This window comes from Suncus etruscus, chromosome 1 (genome assembly GCF_024139225.1).
Source record: "Suncus etruscus isolate mSunEtr1 chromosome 1, mSunEtr1.pri.cur, whole genome shotgun sequence".
Lineage (NCBI taxonomy): Eukaryota > Metazoa > Chordata > Mammalia > Eulipotyphla > Soricidae > Suncus > Suncus etruscus.
Window position 1 is genome coordinate 138,577,566 of NC_064848.1, and position 23,253 is coordinate 138,600,818.

The 23,253-nt window shown below is 45.7% G+C and overlaps 1 protein-coding gene and 1 non-coding gene across 2 annotated transcripts in view; both read left to right on the forward strand.

Annotated features, from left to right (window-relative positions):
• The window catches only part of STRIP2 (striatin interacting protein 2), a 63,309-nt gene that overhangs the window by 25,212 nt on the left and 14,844 nt on the right, over positions 1-23,253 (forward strand). The window contains exons 10-18 of the mRNA XM_049774322.1: positions 452-687; positions 1,300-1,365; positions 2,995-3,058; positions 4,157-4,228; positions 7,780-7,854; positions 9,951-10,048; positions 10,503-10,629; positions 14,800-14,900; positions 20,141-20,207. Of these exons, the coding sequence (XP_049630279.1) occupies positions 452-687; positions 1,300-1,365; positions 2,995-3,058; positions 4,157-4,228; positions 7,780-7,854; positions 9,951-10,048; positions 10,503-10,629; positions 14,800-14,900; positions 20,141-20,207 (906 nt within the window). The remainder of the gene's footprint in view (positions 1-451; positions 688-1,299; positions 1,366-2,994; positions 3,059-4,156; positions 4,229-7,779; positions 7,855-9,950; positions 10,049-10,502; positions 10,630-14,799; positions 14,901-20,140; positions 20,208-23,253) is intronic.
• LOC126031204 (small nucleolar RNA SNORA51) lies at positions 8,464-8,596 on the forward strand. Its single transcript, XR_007503255.1, has one exon. It is a non-coding gene; the product is annotated as a small nucleolar RNA SNORA51 (small nucleolar RNA).

The following is a 23,253-nucleotide window of genomic DNA, read 5'->3' on the forward strand; positions in this document are numbered from 1 at the left end:
TGTCCAGTTTTCTTTTTTTTCTTTCTGTGACAAGATAGAAAATTCCAAACTGGCTTCTCTCTGCATTCACAGCCAGCTTCTGTCCTCCTCTTCCTCAGTCAACCAGCTGGTGTGTGCTTACGGGAGGCATGCTAATTAGATGTTCACCTAAGCAGAGCATAATTAGGAAGGAGAGTACTGGTGGAAAGAAAAGGCATTAATGCTTTCTGAAGCTAAGTAACTGTGACTCTGGACTCAGCTCTGCTTTGTTCCCTGGTCAGTGGCTTGGCTGCCTCAGAGTTGCTTATCTTGGGTCGGGACCTTAGGGCTAAGGTAGAAGGGGAGATTATCACTAGAGCTGGGTTGTTCCTTCATAATCCCTGAAGTTGCCCACCTGCGGGGAAGGGGTTGGCCTCAGACAAGGATGCATAGGGAATGATCTCTGTGTACCTCCGCTCCCTTCTTCCTCCAGCAACTCCTCACTAAGCAGGACAGCCTGGATATCTACAATGAGAGAGACCTCTTTAAGGCAGAGGAACCAGCCCCAGAGGAGGAAGAGGAGTCCACTGGTGATGGAGAGCGAACCTTAGACGGAGAGTTAGATCTACTAGAGCAGGACCCGTTGGTGCCCCCTCCACAGTCACAGGCTCCCCTTTCTGCGGAACGAGTGGCCTTTCCTAAAGGCCTACCCTGGACTCCGAAGGTCAGGTAGGCTTTGTGTAATATCAGGGATCTTGAACTTTGGGGTTCAGTCACTTAGAGCCCAGGTACTGGGCTAAGAAGTGGGGCAGGGGGTCAGAAAGATATTGAACAATGCGGGGCCGGGTAGGTGGCGCTGGAGGTAAGGTGTCTGCCTTGCAAGCGCTAGCCAAGGAAGGACCGCGGTTCGATCCCCCGGCGTCCCATATGGTCCCCCCAAGCCAGGGGCGATTTCTGAGCACATAGCCAGGAGTAACCCCTGAGCATCAAACGGGTGTGGCCCAAAAACCAAAAAAAAAAAAAAAAGATATTGAACAATGCAAGGAGATCTTTGCACGCAGGGGACCCAGGTTTGAGCATTGCCAGGAGTGACCCCTGATCATTGAGCCACAAGTGGCCTCAAAGTACTGCTGGCATAGCCCCCAAATCAGTCAATCAATAAATAAATGATCTAAGCTGGGAGTTAGCACTCCTGCGTTTAAAATGCCTGCTGATAGCTGTGGTATTTGCCTTCAGTTCCAGTCCTCTGACAGGGGAGGCCTGGTAGCCCAGAAAGTTTCTCCGTTTTAAAGTTTGCTTTTCTTCCTTTCTCTGGGGTTCACCGCTTCACTGTCCTCTCAGACAGAAGGACATTGAACACTTCTTGGAGATGAGCAGAAACAAATTTATTGGATTCTCACTGGGACAGTAAGTAACCAGATGGCCTGAGCTGGCCATGGAATGGGCTTCAAAGGCCAGTGGCTTGGAATGGTAAATGTGGCCTGGTACTTAGAATGACCTTTAGAACTGTTAAGCCATGGGCAAATTCCAATAACAACTAGGGGTTCTTTATCCTTTTTATTTATTTTTTTTTAAAGAATGAAAAGTTAGGGGCCAGAGAGATAGCATGGAGGTAGGGCATTTGCCCTACATACAGAAGGACAGTGGTTCGAATCCCGGCATCCCATATGGTTCCTCGAGCCTGCCAGGAGCGATTTCTGCCAGAAGTAACCCCTGAGCGCTGCTGGGTGTGACCCAAAAACCAAGAAAAAAATGGAAAGTTAAAAAAGAATGAATGAAAAGTTATTGTGGGTGGGGCAGGGGGAAGAGAGGGACTGGGTGTTTGATTGATGGGGGAAAGGAGAGGAGAGCAGAGGGGAGAGTGAAGGAGGGAAACAAAGTATGCGAATAGACTTTGGGATCTTTCAAAGGATTTTTGCCCTCCCAGTTTCTTGCAACTTTAATGTTCTTAGCCAGGTATATAGGACCTATTCAACAAGTCATGGGTTTATCTGATGTATTTTAGTTTCTTTATGTCAGTATTGGCTTATATGGTCTTTAGGGGTCCTTCCTACATTATGGGCCAGAAATCCATAAAAGAGACATGATCATAACAGGTCTAGCAGATACAATTTTTCTTCCCCTAACCAGTCCTTGCTATTGCCTTTATGAAAGCTGAGATGGTAGTATCATTTGGTGGTTGGTTCACTTGTCAAATCTGTCCTTGGTCTACATGCCTTTTTAAGGAGTAACCTACAACTTATAGACAAAGGGATTCCCCAAAAGACCAAAGTGACAGGGACCAAAGTGACAGTATAGCAGGTAGGGCACTCACCTTTCTCATGGCTGACCCAGGTTCTTTCTTTGGCACCCCTATCTAGCCCCCTGAGTCCCACCAGGAGAGATCCTTGCTCAGAAGAAGGCCTGAGCACAGCTGGTTATGACCAAAATAACAAAAAACAAAGGAGTCAAATGGTTGAAGCAAATGCCTTGCATTCAGAAGCCCTGAATTCAATCCCCTGCACTCCCCTGACCCTAAACCCCAGCACTACAGGGCCTGAGCATCACTGTATCACCAGTCTGAGGTCTGAATCTCCAGGTCCTCACAGTTGGACTATGTATAGCTAGTAGTGATATCTAGGGCCCCTTCATATGTACACTGCTTGGGAGGCTTCCCCCCCCCTCCCAGAATATTCTAATTGGGGAGAATACTGAAAATATATAACATTGGGGCCAGAGAGATAGCATGGAGGTAGGACATTTGCCTTTCATGCAGAAGGATGGTGGTTCGAATCTCGGCATCCCATATGGTCCCCTTTGCCTGCCAGGGGTGATTTCTGAGAATAGAGCCAGGTGTGACCCAAACCCCCCCCCAAAAAAAAAAGAAAAGAAAATATATAACACTGTTCTTTTAGTGTCCTAAGCAATGATAGGGGTTCTGGAAGCTTTCAAAGACCAGAAGCTGAAAGTAGCATGATTTATGTGACTCGAGGGGATGCATTGATAGTTTTCTCCACTTGTGAAGCTTCTAATTTGCTCTGCTTTGGCATTTCACAGGGACACAGATACCCTGGTTGGGTTACCGAGGCCTATTCATGAGAGTGTGAAGACCCTAAAGCAGGTAAGCAGGGTGGACTCTCAGTCTCCAGGGACAGGAAGCTGTCAAAGCAAGTTGGATTAGCCCCTGCTAATCCAGGGTGTTGAGTGGGACTCTTTTTTTTTTTTGGTTTTTTTGGGCCACACCCGTTTGACGCTCAGGGGTTACTCCTGGCTATATGCTCAGAAGTTGCTCCTGGCTTGGGGGACCATATGGGACACCGGGGGATCGAACCGCGGTCCGTCCTAGGCTAGTGCTGGCAAGGCAGGCACCTTACCTTTAGCGCCACCGCCCGGCCCCTGAGTGGGACTCTTAAACCAGACACATGCCAAGGCCATCACTCTACATTTCCACTGCAGCAGTTTGATCTAAGAGGCCAATATCCACACCTCCCCACTTCCCAGTGTTTTACATTCAACTAGATAAAAAGCTCTTTCTCTTATCCCTTTCTCTCTTTCTACTCCTTGCTTCCTTGTTTATTTTTTTTTTTATTGTTGTTCTTTGTTTTGGGGCCATACCCAGTGGTGCTCAGGCGTTACTTCTGGTTCTTGTGCTCAGAAATCACTCCTGGCAGGGTCAGGGGGCCATATGGGATACCAGGGATCTAACTTGGGTCCATCTTGGGTTGGCCATGTGCAAGACAAACACACTACCACTGTGCTATCTCTCTGGCCCCTACTCCTTGCTTTTTTTCTTCTCACTTTTCTCTATGTCCAAAAGTCCCAAAAATGAAAACATGTTGCCATCTCCTGCCTAGGCCTCGAATCCACCCATCTCCCCCATACTCCTTACATGTATGTTTTCCTACCAATAAAATGCAAGGTAGTGGTACAGAGACAAACGCCACTCTCCTGTCCTGCCTGGCACTTCATGAAGGTGAATACATCAGTCTTTGCAGCTCTAACAAATTCGGAAACATGGGATCAACAGGAACACTGTGAAACACTTTGTTCAGTGTTGATGCTACAAAGATGAACATGACTTCTGCCTTCAGAGAGTTTGCTATTGTGCAGGGTGACAGATCCATAAACAGGCATTTCCTTGTCCCTGATGAAAGCTATGCAGGAGGCAGGCATATGTGTGATTGAGTCCCTCAGCCCCTTGATGTCTTTTGTTCCCCAGCACAAGTACATCTCCATCGCAGATGTTCAGATCAAGAATGAGGAGGAGCTGGAGAAGTGCCCCATGTCTCTGGTGAGTCAGGGGTCCTGCACAGCAAGAGGGTGGAAGAAATCTGCCCACAGTGCTGTTACATAACATGCAGGACTGTTGCAGGCTCTTCCTGTGAACCAGGCAAAACAAGATCCCACTTTCCCAACACAGTCAAGTTAGAGGAAACAAATAGAATGGAAGGAAGACTATCAGAGGGTTGGTTTTTTTGTTTGTTTGTTTTGGTTTTGGGCCACACCTGGCAGCACTCAGGTTACTCCTGGCTCTGCACTAAGAAGTTGCCCCTTGCAGGCTTAAGGGGCCTTAAGGGATGCCAGGGATTGAACTTGGGTCTGTCCTGTGTCAAGACAAACACCCTACTGCTGTACTATCACTCACTCTGGCCCCTATCAGAGTGTTGTAATGAAATGTATGAAGAATAGAATGGCATAACAGAGGAATCTACTTCAGTGGGTATCAAGATAGGTCACCTCTGATAAGGTAATGATTAAACAAGATCTGAGGAATAAGAAGGTGCTGACCGGAAAGAAAGGTGGCGCTAGAGGTAAGGTGTCTGCCTTGCAAGCGCTAGCCTAGGATGGACCACGGTTCGATCCCCCGGCGTCCCAAATGGTCCCCCCAAGCCAGGGGCGATTTCTGAGCGCATAGCCAGGAGTAACCCCTGAGCGTCAAACGGGTGTGGCCCAAAGAAGGTGCTGACCATAGGTACAAAAGGGAAAAAATGGGATTCTAAGCAGAGCATCCAGATTTAGCAAGGTGAGAGCTGGCTCACAATGTAAGAGAAAGACAGGCAAGCCAGTGTGACTGGAACACAGGTGCAAGGAGTTAAGGTATACAAAAGATGTAGGCAGAAATGTTTTGTGTAAAGTAAAAAGCTGAGGAGCTTAAAGTTGATTCACAATACAAAAGAGAAACCATTGGTGACTATAAATGGGAAAGTGATATCATCTGATTTTTTTTTAAATAATTGGCTTCTGAGTCAAGACTAGACCAAGAGGGCTGGAGCAACAGCACAGCGGTAGAGTGTTTGCCTTGCATGAGACTGATCCAGGATAGACTTGGGTTCAATCCCCACTGTCCCCCAAGCCAGGAGCAATTTCTGAGCTCATAGCCAGAAGTAACCCCTGAGCATCACTGGGTGTAGCCCAATCCCCATCCCCCCCCCAAAAAAAAGACTAGAACAAGAAAGAGTGAAGCAGGGAGATCAATTAGAAAACTCTTGAACTAGGGGCCGGAGAGATAGCATGGAGGTAAGGTGTTTGCCTTTTATGCAGAAGGTTGGTAGTTCGAATCCCAGCATCCCATATAGTCCCCTGAGCCTTCCAGGAGCAATTTCTTTTTTTTTTTTTTTTGGTTTTTGGGCCACACCCGGCGTTGCTCAGGGGTTACTCCTGGCTGTCTGCTCAGAAATAGCTCCTGGCAGGCAAGGGGGACCATATGGGACACCGGGATTCGAACCAACCACCTTTGGTCCTGGATCAGCTGCTTTAAGGCAAACGCCACTGTGCTATCTCTCCGGGCCCCAGGAGCAATTTCTGAGCATAGAGCCAGGAGTAACCCCTGAGCGCTGCCGGGTGTGACACAAAACCAAGAAAAAAAAAAAAAAAGAAGAAGAAAAGAAAAGAAAAAGAAAACTCTTGAAATAGTTCAGATAAAGGTTTGGGAGATGGTTCAGTGGCTAAACTACTGTCTTCCGAGTATAAAGCCATGAATTGATCCCCCTGAGCTGCTCACATGTGCTGTGTGATGCCTGCTCTATTTACTGGGATTCCTGGTACCACAGCAGTACCTGACCCCTGGTGATCACTGCAGCTCAAGAAGTTTCATCAGAGTCAACAATGTGGCCTCTTGTTGACAAATTTGTGACTACCACAACAACTTCCAAAGAAAATGATCAGGACATTTGTGAGCACTACAACTAAATGAGTGTGACACCCCCTTCATCCCCATAAGCATCACAAGGACGTATATACAAGCCCAATCATTGTGATGAACAGCAGCAAAGGAAAGAGGATAAGAAGTCAAAGTAAAGGGGCCGAAGTGATGGCACAGTGGTAGGGCGTTTGCCTTGCAGGCTGCCAACCGGGACAGGCCCAGGTTCAATCTCCAGCATCCCATATGGTCCCCTGAACCTGCCAGGAGTGATTTCTAAGCACAGAGCCTGGAGAGTAACCCCTGAGCACCACCAGGTGTGGCCCAAAAACAAAACCAAAAACCAAATCTCTGTTATGTGAGGCTCCAATCTTTACCCCCCACCCCCAATATTAAACAAATGAAAAAATTAAACCTGGGATCTATTGAAGCTGCTGCTGAGTTGTGTGGACTAGAAGGCTTAATGACCCTTCCTTGCCTATGCCATGGAGTCAGAATGTCTGCATTGACTGAAGATGGTAATGGCCTGAATGGGTAGGCTCCAGAGCACCAGAGACCACTCTGCATTCTTTTTTTTTTTTTTTTAATCTTTTTTTGTTTGTTTTTGTTTTGGGTCACACCCAGCAGCGCTCAGGGGTTACTTCTGGCTCTATGCTCAGAAATCGCTCCTGGCAGGGTCGGGGGACCATATGGGATGACGGGATTTGAACCACCATCATTCTGCATCAAAGGCAAACGCCTTACCACTGTGCTATCCCTTCCCCCCACTCTGCATTCTTACTCTGATGGCTTAGATTAAAAGACAACAGTGTGTATGAGGAATGCAGGTCAGATAAGACAAAAGAATGACCATGGATGATCCCTGACACAGAGCCAGGAATAAGCCCTGAGAATGGGTAGGTGAGATACACATCCCCCCAAAAGAGTGGGAGTAGAGCTATAGTATAGCTGGTAGAACATTTGCCTTGAACATGGCCAACCAGGATCCAATCCTCAGCATCCCATACAGTCCTCTGAACCAGCCAAGAGTAAAATTCCTGAGCTCAGAGACAGGAGTAACCCTTAGCTTCAGCACTGCTGCGTGTGGCCCAAGGAAAAGAAAAAAAAAAAAAAAAAAAAAAGAATGTTTTAGGGATTAGAGGAGAAGAAAATAGTTTCCACTGGAAAGCTTCCCTGCTAGTAGTACTCCCCTGGCTGGGAAGAGGTTACTTAATCTAATAGGCTTAATTTAATAACCTTCTTAACCCTCTTTTGAGTCACTTCCTCCTTCTCCTGGCTTCAGAGCATTCTAGGCTTCTTTAACAGTCTTAGATCTGGAAGTTTAGTTCCAGTCATACTCGTAGACTGGGTTGTATCCATTTGTAGCAGCAAAGCAGTATTCCAACCCAGCCCCTAGGTGGGAATTCTGACTACTGATCTAGTGTAGGATGTGTAAAGAATTCTGCCTTGATTCCAAATAATGGGAAAGCTGAGAATAATAGCCTCAGGGCTAGCAGAGGTGGTTCAGACCCGTCCATTAATGCTAGAAAAGAAACTAGGACCCCAAAGGCTGGCAAGTGATGTCCAATGTCATAAGGTGAATCCTTAACTTAGCCAGGATAGGAAGCTAGGCCTGACTGTCAGTTCAGTGCTCATGCCACTTCGCAACACATCACCTTTGGTCCCCTGGGAAATGGCCTGAACTAACTGTTTTATCCCTGTAGGGGGAAGAGGTGGTGCCAGAGACACCATGTGAAATCCTCTACCAGGGCATGCTGTACAGCCTCCCTCAGTACATGGTAAGGACATGCCTGGGCAAAGCTGCCCTTCTCTGCTAGGTAGGAAGTCATTTGAGCTGAGTACTCCTAGAGCCTTCTCCCCTCCAATGACAGGCTTTATTAGGTTAGAATCCAAGCTTTCCTCTGAATTCCTCTTTCTTCCAGGCTATTCTTCTCCTAAACCTTTTGAAAGGTCTCAGTAACATATTGGAAGTTTGCTATGGTCTATTATTCCTTGCAGGGCTTCTCACTTGTGATTGAGAAATTTTCAAGCAAAACAAAGTATATTTAAAAGAAATTGCTGGAGCTAGAGTGATAGTTCAGCAGTAGGGCATTTGCCTTGCATGCAGCAAACTCTGGACAGACCCAGATTTGATCCCTAGCATCCCATATGGTCCCCCAAGCTTGCCAGGAGTGATTTCTGAGTGCAGAGCCAAGAGTAACCCCTGAGCACCACCAGGTGTGGCCCAAAAACAAACAAAATTGCTATATAAGAAACCAGAGATAATACAGCGAGTAAGGCACTAGCCTTGCATGCTGTCAACCTGGGTTCAATTCCTGGTATCCCATGTGGTCCCCAAACAACTCCAGGAATAATTCCTGAGTGCAGAGGCAAGATTAACTACCTCTGGCCTCCCAATGCTTACCACAGGCTGTGTTCTTTACACTGACTGTATAGAAAGAGTAGGTACAGTAAATGCTTCCCATATACACCTCAAACCAGGTCCTTTGCCTGGTCTGTATTGTGAATGGGGGGACAAAAAAAAAAAGATTAACTACCTCTACCTCTGAGCATTGCTGCTGTGACTCAAACCAAAAAATGCCTTATATATCAAACATTTGATAAATCTTAAATTTATTTTAAAACAATGTTTCCATGACTCTTACATTTAATAGTACAATATAAGAAGCTAAATGCTAGATAGCTTCAGACTGGAAGTGGTGAGGAAGCTAATGACCAGGGTCAAAGGGAGGAAAAGAAATAGGCAGACCAGAGGACTATGTGGGTAGGGTGGGTGCTTGCCTTGCATATGGCAGACCTAGGTTCAATCCCCAGTACCACATATAGTCCTCCAAGCCTGCCAGGAATGATTGCTGAGCAAGAGCCAGGAGTAAGCCCTGAGCATAGCCTGGTGTGGCCCCCCAAAAATTTTTTTAAAAAAAGCGAAAAGAGTGAAGAACTCTTCCCACTTAAGTGACATTGCCCCTCTCTGAACCTTCTGCTCTCCTCTTTGGAAAGAGGTCTTAAAGTAGAACAGACTATGTTCTTTCTGGCTCTTTCCATTGTCGCTTACACAAAAGCACCTGCTCCCCCCCTTCTAGAGGCTGCCTAGGGCATCAGATGCCAAAGAACTTAGTGGAAAAAGAACCTGGCCAAGTGGGAGGGGCAGTATAGCTAAACAAAACAAGAGAGAGAGAGAGAGAGAGAGAGAGAGAGTATAAGAGAGCAAAAGATACAGGCCGAATTGCTGCGGAGTGGGGGAGAGTGGAGTGGGGGAGAGTGAGCGAGAGGGAGGGAGAGGGAGAGGGAGGGAGAGGGGGAGAGGGAGAGAGAGAGAGAGAGAGAGAGAGAGAGAGAGGGAGTGAGTGATATAGGTCGAATTGCTATGAATTGCTACATTTCTTGAGAAGGGGGAGAGAAAGAGAGCAGAATAGAGCAGAACAAGGTACACCTGGCTGAATGCTGCATATTAGCCCCCCTTTACCCACCAGGCCCAAAGGTTCTTCCCTAGTTTCTTCCTGGGGGCCCTCTCTCACCATCAGGTTTCTCCTTGTATATGCAGTCAGTTGACAGTTACAGGGAGGCGGGTCCTAGTCCATTGATAGTTATGGGGAGGGGGGACTGGAGAAATAGCACAGTGGCATTTGCCTTGCAAGCAGCAGATCCAGAACCTAAGGTGGTTGGTTCAAATCCCGGTGTCCCATATGGTCCCCCGTGCCTGCCAGGAGCTATTTCTGAGCAGACAGCCAGGAGTAACCCCTGAGCACCGCCGGTGTGGCCCAAAAACAAAACAAAACAAAAAAAGAGTTATGGGGAGGGTCATTACCTCTTAAAGACACATTAACATTTATGCAATAACAGGCAGGAATGGTGTCTTCCGTTTTCTGCTTCCCAGATTGCTTTGCTTAAGATCCTGCTGGCTGCAGCCCCTACCTCCAAGGCTAAGACAGACTCCATCAACATCCTGGCGGATGTCCTGCCGGAGGAGATGCCGTGAGTGGGCAGGCTTCAGTGGGCAGCTGCTGGATGCCAGCCGGGTGTCTCATCCTCAGGGGCTTCAGGCCCTACATAGCCTTGCTGTCATGTAGAGGGCTGGTTTCCAAAGAGGTCTCCCTCCCCACACCGGCAGCCTGTCCACGCAGTGCTCTCTGCTGTGCTTTTTCCAGCTCAGAGGGCGACGTCTATGTTGCCTGCTGCTAGCTGCTCAGGTATGTGGGTGAACATTGCCCAGGAGTGAGCTTGCCGAAGAAGAGAAACAAAATTTGGAGGAGCTTTCTTCAGACAGGCTCATAAATGGGAACTCCTGCAGTTTTCCTAGCACAAAGGGTCCCAAGTCTTAAGTCCAGCTCTTTAAGTAGATAGCTCCCGACCCAAACACCTGTGTCCTTGAAGACCTCTACCTAACACACACACCCATCCTGGCTCCCAACTCTTCTTTCCATTGTAGGATTACCGTTCTCCAGAGCATGAAGCTGGGCATCGACGTGAACAGGCACAAGGAAATCATCGTAAAGAGTATCTCGGCCTTACTCCTGCTTCTCCTCAAACACTTCAAACTGAATCATATCTATCAGGTGAGCAGCCGGGATCGCTTTTCCCAGGCTTCAGGAGCCTCCCAAAGACTGCCTTAGAGTTCTGCAGAGCATCTTTCTGGTTTCTCTCTGTCTCATTCGGGGATTCCACAAACCTGCTGCTCAAACTTGGGGTCGAGGGATGGATGAGAGATGGGGAACTTCTCTAGAAAGGTTCTTGGAACATTATTTCCAGATGTGAGTAAGCATCAAGCTTCTTTGAAAGAGTCCTAGCCGCTTTTAAAGCAGTAGAACATAGAATTCAAGGATTTTCTCCAAAAATGGCAGAAAGGGGTCCAGAGAGATAGCATGGAGGTAAGGCATTGGCTTTGCATGCAGAAGGACAGTGGTTCGAATTCTGGCATCCCAGATGGTCTCCCGAGCCTGCCAGGAGCGATTTCTGAGGATAGAGCCAGGAGTAACCCCTGAGCGCTGCCGGGTGTGACCCAAAATCCCAAAAAAAAAATTTAAAAAATGGCAGAAGGGAGTATTTAGGTCTAAGTTTCTGTTTGGGAAGCTTTTTTTTTTTTTCTTCATTTTTGGGCCACACCCGGCGGTGCTCAGGGGATACTCCTGGCTCTATGCTCAGAAATCGCCCCTGGCAGGCACGGGGGACCATATGGGATTCGAACCAACCACCTTAGGTCCTGGATCAGCTGCTTGCAAGGCAAACGCCACTGTGCTATCTCTCCGGCCCCCAAGGAAGCACTTTTTTAAAAAAACATTGTTGATATTAATTCTGAAGAGGAAACCGTTCTGACTCTCAAGGGCATTGATGTCTTATAAACAATGCAATATAGAAATAGCCAGTTAAGGGTAGGAGATATAACATGGAGGTAAGACGTTTGCCTTGCATGCAGGACGGTGGCTCGAATCCCGGCATCCCATATGTCCCTCGAGCCTTCCAGGAGCTATTTCTGAGCGTAGAGCCAGTAGGAACCCCTGAGTACTGCCAGGTGTGACCCAAAAACCAAAAAAAAAAAAAAAAAAAAAGCCAGTTAAGGACAGTAAGTGCTGTCATGCAGTAAAATAATGACTGCTGTGAAAGCACCTACTGCAGCCTGACTCACTAACCTGAGTCCTAAGAATTAGGGAGAAACCACCAGGGTACAAAATGTTGAAGCATTTTGAAAAGAAAGTCCTAGAGGCCAGAGTAATAGCACAACAGTAAGGAGTTTGCCTTGCATGGAGCCGAAGTGGGTTCGATTCTTGGCATCTCATCAGGTCCCCCAAGCCTGCCAGGAGCAATTTATAGTGCAGAGCCAGGAGTAGCCACTGAGTGCTGCCAGGTGTGGCCCTAAAATAAAAAAAAATTTTTTTTTTAAAAAGGAAAGCCCTATATTTTGAGAAAGTCTGGGGGAACAGAGCAGAGGCCTTTGGAGAGCAGTTAGCTGTTCCTGAAGTTTCTTCTGGGCTTGGGGTAGGTGATGCAGCCTGGCTGTTTCAGGAAGCAGAATACAGGTCAGCATGTCCCTGACTAGATACAAGTACTGAACACCTGTCATGCACCCTGCTTATTTGTTAAGTCTCATTCTGGGAAGCTCATATGGTCTCATTTAATTCCCAATCCTATGAGATAGCTCTTATTTACTCTGTTATCTAGTTGAGAAAACTGAGTTTGAAAAATGTTACCCTGCATTCCCATTCTCTGACTTCTAACGAGTCTGAGTTTGATTCTGTGGGTAATGCTGAGATGTAATATAAGTGCCATGAATGGATGGATGGCTCTGTGTAGAGCCCAGAAGGAGAAGGGAGAATTCTCATTCCTAAAGAAGCAACTTCATTTTTCCTCCTAAGAAGTTAGAATCAAGCTTGATGCTAGAAGTTGGGTCCTTAGAGTTCGGGAAGGCCCCTTCAGGCTGTGGTGATGGCAGGTTGGATGTAACCAGAGTACTTTATGCTTGAGTAAGTTCCAAGACATCTTGGAATGTGTCAGGGTGTTCTGGGTACTCCCACTTCTGCCAGTGTTTGCTAAGCAGCTACTAGTAGGGCTGGGAGGAGGAGAGGGTGGGTGGGTTGGAGCTAGCATTCCCAGTGAGAAGAGCAGAGAACAGGGGATGCGTGCTTCTGTCTGCTCCCTTTGATGGGAAGCATGTGGAAAGACAGACAGGAGGGTGGCTTTATAGGCCTGGTTGTGTGCTTTCTTACTAGTGCAGCTTAGCAAAACCACAGACCCCTTCAAACTGAAATGAAGTTTCCATCACTTTTCTGCCATGTTTAGCCCAGATTTAAACATTTAAATTTTAGAGCTAATGACAATGCGTGACTGATGCTCCTTAGTATTAGGGACAAAATCCAGTTGAGCTGCTACTCAATGACTTGCCCCATTAGATCTCCCTGGACACCTGGACACAAGTCGTCTCCAGATGCAACAGACCAAAAGAGAGCTCCTCTGCCCTAGTCTTCACATCAGAGAGATCTTGGAGCAAAGAGCTGTTGTTTTTGTTTGTTTGTTTGTTGTTGGTTTATTATTTTTTTTTTTTTTTTTTTTTTTTTGTGGTTTTTGGGTCACACCCGGCAGTGCTCAGGGGTTACTCCTGGCTCCATGCTCAGAAATTGCTCCTGGCAGGCACAGGGGACCATATGGGACGCTGGGATTCGAACCGATGACCTCTTGCATGAAAGGCAAACGCTTTACCTCCATGCTATCTCTCCAGCCCCATGGTTTATTATTTTTTTTGTCACACCCGGTGGCACTCAGGGGCTACTCCTGGCTTTGCCCTCAGAAATCACTCCTGGCAGGCTTAGGGGAACCATCTGGGATGCCAGGAATCGAACCAGGGTCTATCCAGGTCCCTAACACTGTGCTATCGCTCCAGCCCCAACAAAGGGTTATTGTTAATTCAAGTAGCAAGATAGTGAGATTCTAAAAATGGGGATATTGCCGGAGAGATAGCACAGCGGTGTTTGCCTTGCAAGCAGCTGACCCAGGACCTAAGGTGGTTGATTCGAATCCCGGTGTCCCATATGGTCCCCGTGCCTGCCAGGAGCTATTTCTGAGCAGATAGCCAGGAATAACCCCTGAGCATAGCCGGGTGTGGCCCAAAAATAAATAAATAAATAAATGATGACCCCCCCCCCTCTGAACATGCTCCAGGCAGACTGAGTGATGCCAGCAGTTCCAGAGTCAGCTGTCCTATCTCTACACTGTCAGTCAGTTGAAACTCTCAGCCAGAGATTAGTCTGGAAATCAACACCCTTACGGAGTCTTCCTTTCCTTGTTGAGTTTAGGAACAAATACCACAGCAATTCTATCTGGAGTCAGGTGCTGTTGTTCTTCCTCTTCTTTCTCTTCCTCCTCTTCTTTCTCTTCCTCCTCCTCCTCGAGTCAGCAACTCTAATCTATAGTCAGGTGTTGTTGTTGTTCTTCTTCTTCTTCCTCTTCCTCTTCTTCCTCTTTCTCTTCCTCCTCTTCTTCGTCTTCCACCTCCTCTTTCTCCTCCTATTTCTCCTTCACCTCCTCCTCCTCCTTTTCCTTCTTCTCCTCCCTTCCCCCTCCCTTTTCCTCTTCCTCCTTCCTCCTCTTCTTCATGTAGCTGATATACCCCGTTATGCTCCAAGGTTAATCCTGGTTCTGTATTCAGAAATTATTCCTAATAGTGCTTGGGAGACCATAGGCATACCAGGGATGGAACCTGGGTTGGAAGCATGCAAGGCAAGCAAGCACCTTACCTGCTGTACTAACTCTACGTCCCTAGAGTTGGCTTTTCTTTCCAGCTTGCTTATGTTTTGTGCTTTGGTCAGTACTTTGTAGCATAGGCACACTGCAGATTGTCCCCTCCACATCAGAAGCTCTGCCTAATGATTTCGCAGCTCCAAGATAGTAATAACAATTACTCATAAAATAATTACTAATAACAAAAATTAATAACATGAATCCTATGGACTGTTTGTTTGATTTTGTTTGGGGGCTATACCAAGCAGCACTAAGAGTTCACTCCTAGTTCTGCACTCAGAAGTTACTCCTGGTAGGCACAAGGGACCATAAGGGATGCCAGAGATCGAACCAGGGAACCAGGTCTGCTGCATCCAAGGCAAATGCCCTCCCCTCTGTGCTATCACTTCAGCCCCTCCAGTGAATATTCTTAGTCCTTTCCTCCTTTTTTTCCTTGTGGATACCTTTTAGACTCTCCACAAATAAGCAGCACTTTCCGCTTCAATCTTTTATTTCAGTTTGAATATGTGTCACAACATCTGGTATTTGCCAACTGCATTCCACTGATCTTGAAGTTCTTCAATCAAAATATCTTGTCCTACATCACAGCCAAGAACAGGTATGTGCTATAGACAGTTTTAGTTCAAAGGGTAAGTTGGGATGGTTGAGAAAAATCACATCTATGAGCCTTTCTATTTTTCCAATGTTCCCAGTCTCTTTTGTCTTACGGCTGTCATGGTTAAATTTAATTTCTTTAAAGTGTTAGCTGCTGAGAGATATGCTTGGCCTCTTCACAGAAGAATTGTATCTTTTTTTGAAAAATGAGTCAAAGATATGAAACTGCAACAATGAAGTTTCAGTCCCATGACTGATCCACAAGGATTTAGAAAAAAATACTTTTCTAAAACAGCCTTCTATCTCATAGCCATGATCTTAATATAACTCATAAGTCAGATAAATTAGACTATTGTTCAACTGTAAAATATACAAATTTTTTGTTTGTTTTTGGGTCACACCTGGCAGCCCTCAGGGACTACTCCTGACCCTATACTCAGAAATCGCTCCTGGCAGGCTCAGGGGACCATATGGGATGCCCGGATTCCAACCACTGTCCTTCTGCATGCAAGGCAAATGCCTTACCTCCATGCTATCTCTCTGGCCCCCATCATACAAAATTTTTATTTAAGATAAATAATAGACACTTAGATCTTTTTGTGGTTTTTGTTTGGGGGGGGGTTGTTGTTGTTTTTGCCATACTAGTGGTGCTCAGGTCTTACTCCTGGCCTTGAGCTAAGGGATCACTTCTGGTCAGCTCAGGGGACAATTTGTGGTTCTGGTAATCAAAGCCAGCTTGGTAACATGTAAAATAAGTGTCCTATCACTATACTATTTCTCTTGCTCTTCTATTTGTATTTTTAAAAATATATTCTTTTCCCTTAGGGCCAGAGCAGTGGCACAATGGTAGGGCATGTCTTGCATGCGGCTACCTAGGATAGACCTCTGTTCCATCCCCCAGCATCCCATATGGTCTCCAGAACTAGGAGCGATTTCTGAGCGCATAGCCAGGAATAACCCCTGAGCATTACCAGGTGTGGCCCAAAAACAAACAAACAAAAAATATGGTTTTTTTTTTTCCATTTCCATTTCTTTTTTCTTCTTTTTTTTTGTTTTTTGGTTTTTGGTTTTTGGTTTTTGGTTTTGCTTTTGGTTTTGGTTTTTCCGGCAATACTCAGGAGTTACTCCTGGCTCTATGCTCAGAAATCGCCCCTGGCAGGCTCGGGGGACCATATGGGATGCCGGGATTCGAACCACCGTCCTTCTGCATGGAAGGCAAACACCTTACCTCCATGCTATCTCGCCGGCCCCCCATTTCCATTTCATTTCCTTAGCAATGCTAAGAGATATTCCAAGTTCATTATCATTTTACCAATTAAGAAACAAATTTAGAAAGTTTAATTAACTTGCTCAGGATTAATTTATTGTAAGACCAGGGATGTGTCTGCTCTAGTGCTCCGCAGTAGGAGGCCTTGCATGTGTGAGGCCTTAGGTTCAATCCCCAGAATCTCTCTTCTCTCTCTCTCTCTCTCTCTCTCTCTCTCTCTCTCTCTCTCTCTCTCTCTCTCTCTCTCTCTCTCACACACACACACACACACACTTATTAATATGGGTGACTGTGCTTGCCTTGAATGCACCTAACCAGGGTTTGATCCCAGCACCCATATGGTCCCCTGAGCACTGCCAGGGGTGAACCCTGAGCAAAACCCAGAAGTAGAATCAGAATATCTTTTTTTTGTGTGTTGTTTTTGTTGTTGGGTTTTTTTTTGTTTGTTTGTTTTTTGGGGGCCACACCCGTTTGATGCTCAGGGGTCACTTAAGCGCTCAGAAATTGCCCCTGGCTTGGGGGGACCATATGGGGCGCGGGGGGCGGATCGAACCACGGTCCTTCCTTGGCTAGCACTTGCAAGGCAGAGACACCTTACCTCTAGCGCCACCTCACTGGCTCCCAGAATATCTTTTTATTCCTCTAGCCAATTGGGGACTTGGGAAGTGAGGGAGTAATGCGGGTCCTTTTTTTTTTTTAGTTTGCTACTTTACTGGGACTTGTAGCAGGCTAATCAGAGTTCACTGGAGGCATATTTCCTAAATTATCACTGCTCTGATACTTGCAATTAATAAAGAGAGACTAAGAGACGTTATCATTGCCAAATAGAGAGATAGCCTACTTCCATGTAATTTTAAAAATATACACCTTCATTAGAATCTCTGGTCACGAGACCTGGTTCATGACCTGGATTTGCCATTCACTTTGTAATCTAAGCAATACATTATTTTTTTTACTTGGTTTTTGGGTTACACCTGGCAGCGCTCAGGGGTTACTCCTGGCTCTACACTCAGAAATCACTCCTGACAGGCTCTAGGGACCAGATGGGATGCCGGGATTCGAACCACTGTCCTTCTGCATGCAAGGCAAATGCTGTACCTCCATGCTATCTCTTTGGCCCCTGCTACGTATATTTTTTAAATTATTTTTATTAATTTCTTTATTTAAGCACCATGGTTACAAACATGTTCGTAGTTTGGTTTCAGTCATTAAAAACAAAGTACACCCCCCTTCACCAGGCTATATATTTTGTTGTTAAATGAGACTGATCCTTTCTGTATCATAGAGCTTTGTGGAACAAGTTGTGGAATAAGCGGTTTAGACAATGCCAGGGATTAAACCAGGGTTGGCTACATGCAAAGCAAATGTGCCTTCTCCTTCTGCCATCTCTTCAGCCTCTCATAGTGCTTTTCTAAGCAACTGTTAAGACTGGAGAGGTAGCACAGCATGAAGGTTAAGACTATTGCTTTGCATGCAGCCAACTCTGATTTGATCCCCCAGTTGATCATATCAAATTCAGGGATATATGATCCTCTGAGCATGCCAGGATGACCCCTGAGTACTGGCCAGTGTGGCCCAAAACCAAAAGCCAAAAAGATTAACACAGTGTGGGGCTGGAGAGATAGCACAGTGGTAAGGCATTCACCTTGCATGCAGAAGGTCGCTGGTTCGTATCCCGGCATTCCATATGGTCCCCTGAGCCTGCTGGGGACGATTTCTGAGCGTAGAGCCAGGAATAACCCCTGAGCATTGCTGGTGTGACCCAAAAACCCCCCCAAAAAAAAGAAAGAAAGAAAAAGATGAACACAGTGATTGGTCTTTACACACTTTCTGTCTGGAGGAAACATTAGAGAATGTTTATCTTTTGTTTTGTTTTGTTTTTCCTAACTACATAGAGACCCTTAAAAAATAGTGGATCCAGGACTATTGTGGTAGCACAGCGGGGAGGATGTTTCCCATAAATTCTCCCAAGCCTGCCTGGATTCGTGAGCACTGCAGGGTGTGGCCCCAAAATTAAAATAAAAGAAAATGTTTGGGGCATAGCAGGTAGGGCATTTGTCTTGCATGCAGCTGACCTGGGTTCGATCCCCAGCATCCCATGTGGTTCCCCAAGCCTGCCAGAAGTGATTTCTGAGCATAGAGCCAGAAGTAAACCCTGAGGCCTACCAGGTATGGCCCCAAAACAAACTACACTAAAAGTGGAGCCTGAGGCCAGAATAATAGTACAGCATTAAATGTTGGAATCAGAGATGAGCCTAACCAGATTCCTTACTGTACAGTAAGAAAGGAGAACCAGTAAGAAAGAGCGCTATCATTTGTTCAGTGACAATGACCCTGACATTACTCTGCATCTTATTTTCCTGCTGACTTGGGTCTGTTTCCTGGGCTCACAGCAGAGGAGTGCAACTTGCTCCTTGTAGTTGCTCCTTGGATTGAGAAAGTGGATTCCCCAAACTAGGTTGATCTTATTGTGGTTGATCTTATTATGGTCAATAAGTGGGTTGACCTTATTGCAGAAAGATTCCCAAGTCTTCAATTTTCTCTAGTAATTGCCTCTGGGATCATTCCCTAAATCTGCCATTAAAAATATCTGGAAAGGAGGGGCCCGGAGAGAGAGCACAGTGGCATTTGCCTTGCAAGCAGCCGATCCAGGACCAAAGGTGGTTGGTTCGAATCCCGGTGTCCCATATGGTCCCCCGTGCCTGCCAGGAGCTATTTCTGAGCAGACAGCCAGGAGTAACCCCTGAGCAACGCCGGGTGTGGCCCAAAAACCAAAAAAAAAAAAAAAAAATCTGGAAAGGGACTCCACACTACTAGGACTAGATAATTAATAATTAATACAACTGAGACTATACAGTAGGTAGAGCACTTGCCTTGCATGTGGCCAGCCCAGGTCCAGTCCATCACACCACATATACATTCCCACCAAGCCTTGTTGAGAGTGATTATTATACACAGAGCCAGAAGTAAGCCCTGAACACATTTGGGTGTGGGCCAAAACCAATATCAAAACCTTTTAAGCTGAGATGCCTGACAATATGCTATGATGTAATCTCCCTGCTATGCCACTACTGTGTGATTGATAAGAACAGATGAGCTGTGGCATTAGTATTCTTTATAAATATTCTATTTTTTTAAAGGTTTACTTATTGAGTGGTTTTGGACCCACTCCTGGCAATGCTCAGGGGTTACTCCTGGCTCTGTGTGCACAGAAATTGCTCCTGGCAAGTTCAGGGGATCTTATGGTATGCTAGGAATCAAACTGGGTCTGTCCCAGGTTGGCCACACGCAAGGGAAATGCCTGACCATTGTGCTATCTGGTCCCCTATATAAATATTCTTAAGACCTTGATCGGGGCTGATTTCAGATGTTTTTGCCTAGTCTTAGCCCACCAGTGAATAAACCTCATAGTACACACACACACACACACACACACACACACACACACACACACACACACACAGATTTCAGATGTTTTTGCCTAGTCTTAGCCCGCCAGTGAATAAACCTCATAGTACACACACACACACACACACACACACACACACACACACACACACACACACACACTCACTCCATCTAGTGAGACACAGGTGAGGCCTTTATCCTCATAGCCCCAGACTGAATGGAGTAAGTTTGGACAGCATCTATGAGTGCACTATACTTTTCATGCAGACTCATAAGCATATCCTTAAATGGAGGAAAATTAATCACAATTTACATATTCCTTTTAAGAAAGGAGAAAGGCAAGAGGGGCAGCTAGCTATTGCTGCTACATGAAAGAACTCTGATAAGTCTCTAATGGTTGAGGAGATGAGAGGAGCTGGAGTAACCTGGCACCAGAACCCCAATTTCACCAAGCAAGTTGGGAATTACATGGGGTCTGCTACAGAGAGAGAAAAAAACTCCTGCCCTTTCAAATACTGTCTTTTCTTCTTTACCATTTACCTCCAGCCTGTTCTCTCTGCCTTTTACAGCATCTCGGTCCTGGATTACCCTGGCTGTACCATCCAGGATCTGCCAGAGCTGACTACAGAGAGTCTGGTAAGCAAATGGGAATTTGGTCATCTTTGAAACTGCCAGGTGGCAAAGACTCTCATCCACTTCTTCTTTAACCTCACAATACCCTGATTTGAGACTCTCAGATCAATAAAGGAATATTGGCAAAAGCACAGAGGCAGGAGAGCTTCAGAGTTGCTGAGCCAGTTGAGAAAGATTTGGAAGAGCTGAGCAAAGTATTTTGCAGAGAAGTGAAAAGGGTCAGTGAAAAACACTAAGGAGGAAGAAATTTGGAATGATAATGAGGCTGCAACTGAGTGTGAACATCTGTGCCGAATTGCAAGAGGATCTTTTCTGGCTAGCCCAAACAATCATCTGTCATTCTTTATGCTGCTTTCTCCTGGGCTCCAGGCAATTCACGTCTCATTTGTGTAGGTTAAAACTCCCAGGAGTGTGGCCTTTAGAAGGTTACCTGGCCTAGGTATCTCTCAGGCTAATGGAGCCACAAAAGGATGACCCAGAAAGTTATTTATCCTGGAAAAAGTCTTAGGCAAATCCCAAAAGACACTTCGAGCTATTCTGAATTTCATGAAACTTGACTGGTAAATAGGATATTGAAGGTCAAGTGTTAGCTCATCACACATAAACTCGGCCTGCACCCTCACCCTGTTTTTTATAATTGTCTATCTGTAACTGTTTTTGACTTTAAATTCCCTGAATAAGGAAATATCGCTTTCATTCTTATATCTCTGGAAATTATATAGTTTACCATTTTATGTATGTCTTTTTTAATATACGTATATCTTTAACATAGAGAAACCACAATAAATATTGGATATTTAGATGATAGCATCCAGGTGGACCACCACCCTTTGTCTCCCAACTTTAATATTACCAGATTTTATATTTAAAAAAATGTATTATGGGATCCAAGAGATAGTACAACAGATAAGAGTAATCCCTGAGTGCAAAGCCAGGATAACATATTCTTCTTTTGTTTGTTTGTTTTTGGGTCACAACCAGTGCTGCTCAGGGGTTATTCCTGGCTCTGCGCTCAGAAGTCATCCCTGGCAGGCTCTGGGGACCATATGAGATGCCAGAAATTGAACTGTGGTCTGTTCCAGGTTGACCGCGTGCAACCTACCATTGTGCCATTACTCCAGCCCCAGGATAGCGCATTTTTTTTGGGGTGGGGGGTAACACCCGGCAGTCCTCAGAGGTTACTTCTGGCTCTGTGCTCAGAAATCCTTCCGGGGGAGGGGGGGCAGAGCAGTGGCACAGCGGTAGGACATTTGCCTTGCATGTGGCTGATCCAGGACGGACTATGGTTCGATCCCCAGCGTTCCATATGGTCCCCCAAGCCAGAAAGGAGTTCTGAGCGCAAAGTCGGGTGTAACCCCTGAGTGTCACTGGGTGTGGCCCATAAACCAAAAAGGAAAAAAAAAGAAATCACTCCTGCCAGGCACGGGGACCATATGGGAGGGATTCAAACCACCATTTGTCCTGGATCAGCTGTGTGCAAGACAAACTCCCTACTGCTATGCTATTTCTCTGGCCCAGAATAGCACATTCTTAAATGATAAGTGCAGCAGAATGATAGTACAACAGATAATGCTTTGCTTGTGGCTGACCCAATTTTTTTTGATTTATTATGATTTTAATATTTCTTTTAAATGATGTGGTGTATTATGTTAAATGATTTTTTTAAAAAAGACTATTATATTCTTTACATGACTGAAACCCAAACACCATCATGTATGTATGTAATCAAGGTGTTTAAATAAAAAAAAAAAAATATATATATATATATATATATATATATATATAAAGAAAGACTATTATCCTAGGGTCGGTGCAAAAACCAAGGTCTCGAAGCTATATATGTATTTTTTTCTTTTTAAATAATATCTTTAAGCACCATGATTACAAACATGTTTGTAGTTGGGTTTCAGTCATAAAAAGTATACCCTTCTTCACCAGTGCTACCTTCCTGCCACCAGTGCCCCCCCTCCCTCCACCCCGCCCCCTGCCTGTATTCGAGATGGGCATTCTATTTCTCTCACTCACTAGCATTGTCATGACAGTAGAAATGGGGGCTGAACCTTCCATGATATGAAGCTTACCACAAAGAGTGGTGAGTTCAGTTAGAGAAATAACTGCACTAACAACTGTTATGGCTGACCTAATTTTAATTTCCAGTGCCTCATATAAGTTCCCTGAGGAGCATGACCAGGAGGGATGTTGAGCACAGAACTAGGAGTAAGCCCTGAGCACAGACAAATGCGGTTAAAAAAAAAAAAAATCTAGGGCCGGAGAGAGAGCATGGAGGTAAGGCGTGTGCCTTTCATGCAGAAGGTCATCAGTTCGAACCTGGGCGTCCCATATGGTCCCCCATGCCTGCCAGGAGCAATTTCTGAGCATGGAGCCAGGAGTAACCCTTGAGCACTGCCGGGTGTGACCCCCCCCAAAAAAAAAACCACAAAAGAAAAGCTATTAGGGGGCTAGGTATGTGACTCAAGGGATAGAGCACATTCCTGGCATGTGTAAGGTTCTAAGTTTGATCCTTATCACCTACCATGACTGTAGAACATAGCCCCCAGTTCCACACTAACGCAACAGATAATTATATCTTACAAAAATAGTGATGTGTCTTCTGTGGTATGGGGTTGAAAGAATCACAGAGGGGCCAGAGTTATAGTGCATGGGTAGCGTGTTTGTTTTGCATGTGGCTGATCCATATGCGAGTGGTTTGAGCCCTGGCATCCTATATGGTCTCCTGAACGTGCCAGAATGATTCCCAAGTACAGAGCCAGGAGTAATGCCTGAGAACCGTCAGATGTGACCGCCCCCCCAAATAAGAATTATTAAAATATTTTTGGGCCACACCTAGATCAGAAGGTAAACACCCTACGTGCTATACTATCACTCCAGCCCAAAATTATTGAATTATTCTTGTTCTTCTTATTTGGGGGGGGGGGAGGTTTGGGCCACCCCAGTGGTTTACAGATGACAAAGTCATAATTAGAAGCAGCTGTGCCCTAAGTTAATTGTTCGGTGTTGGGACAGAGTGTGACTGTCTTTTGTTTTGTTT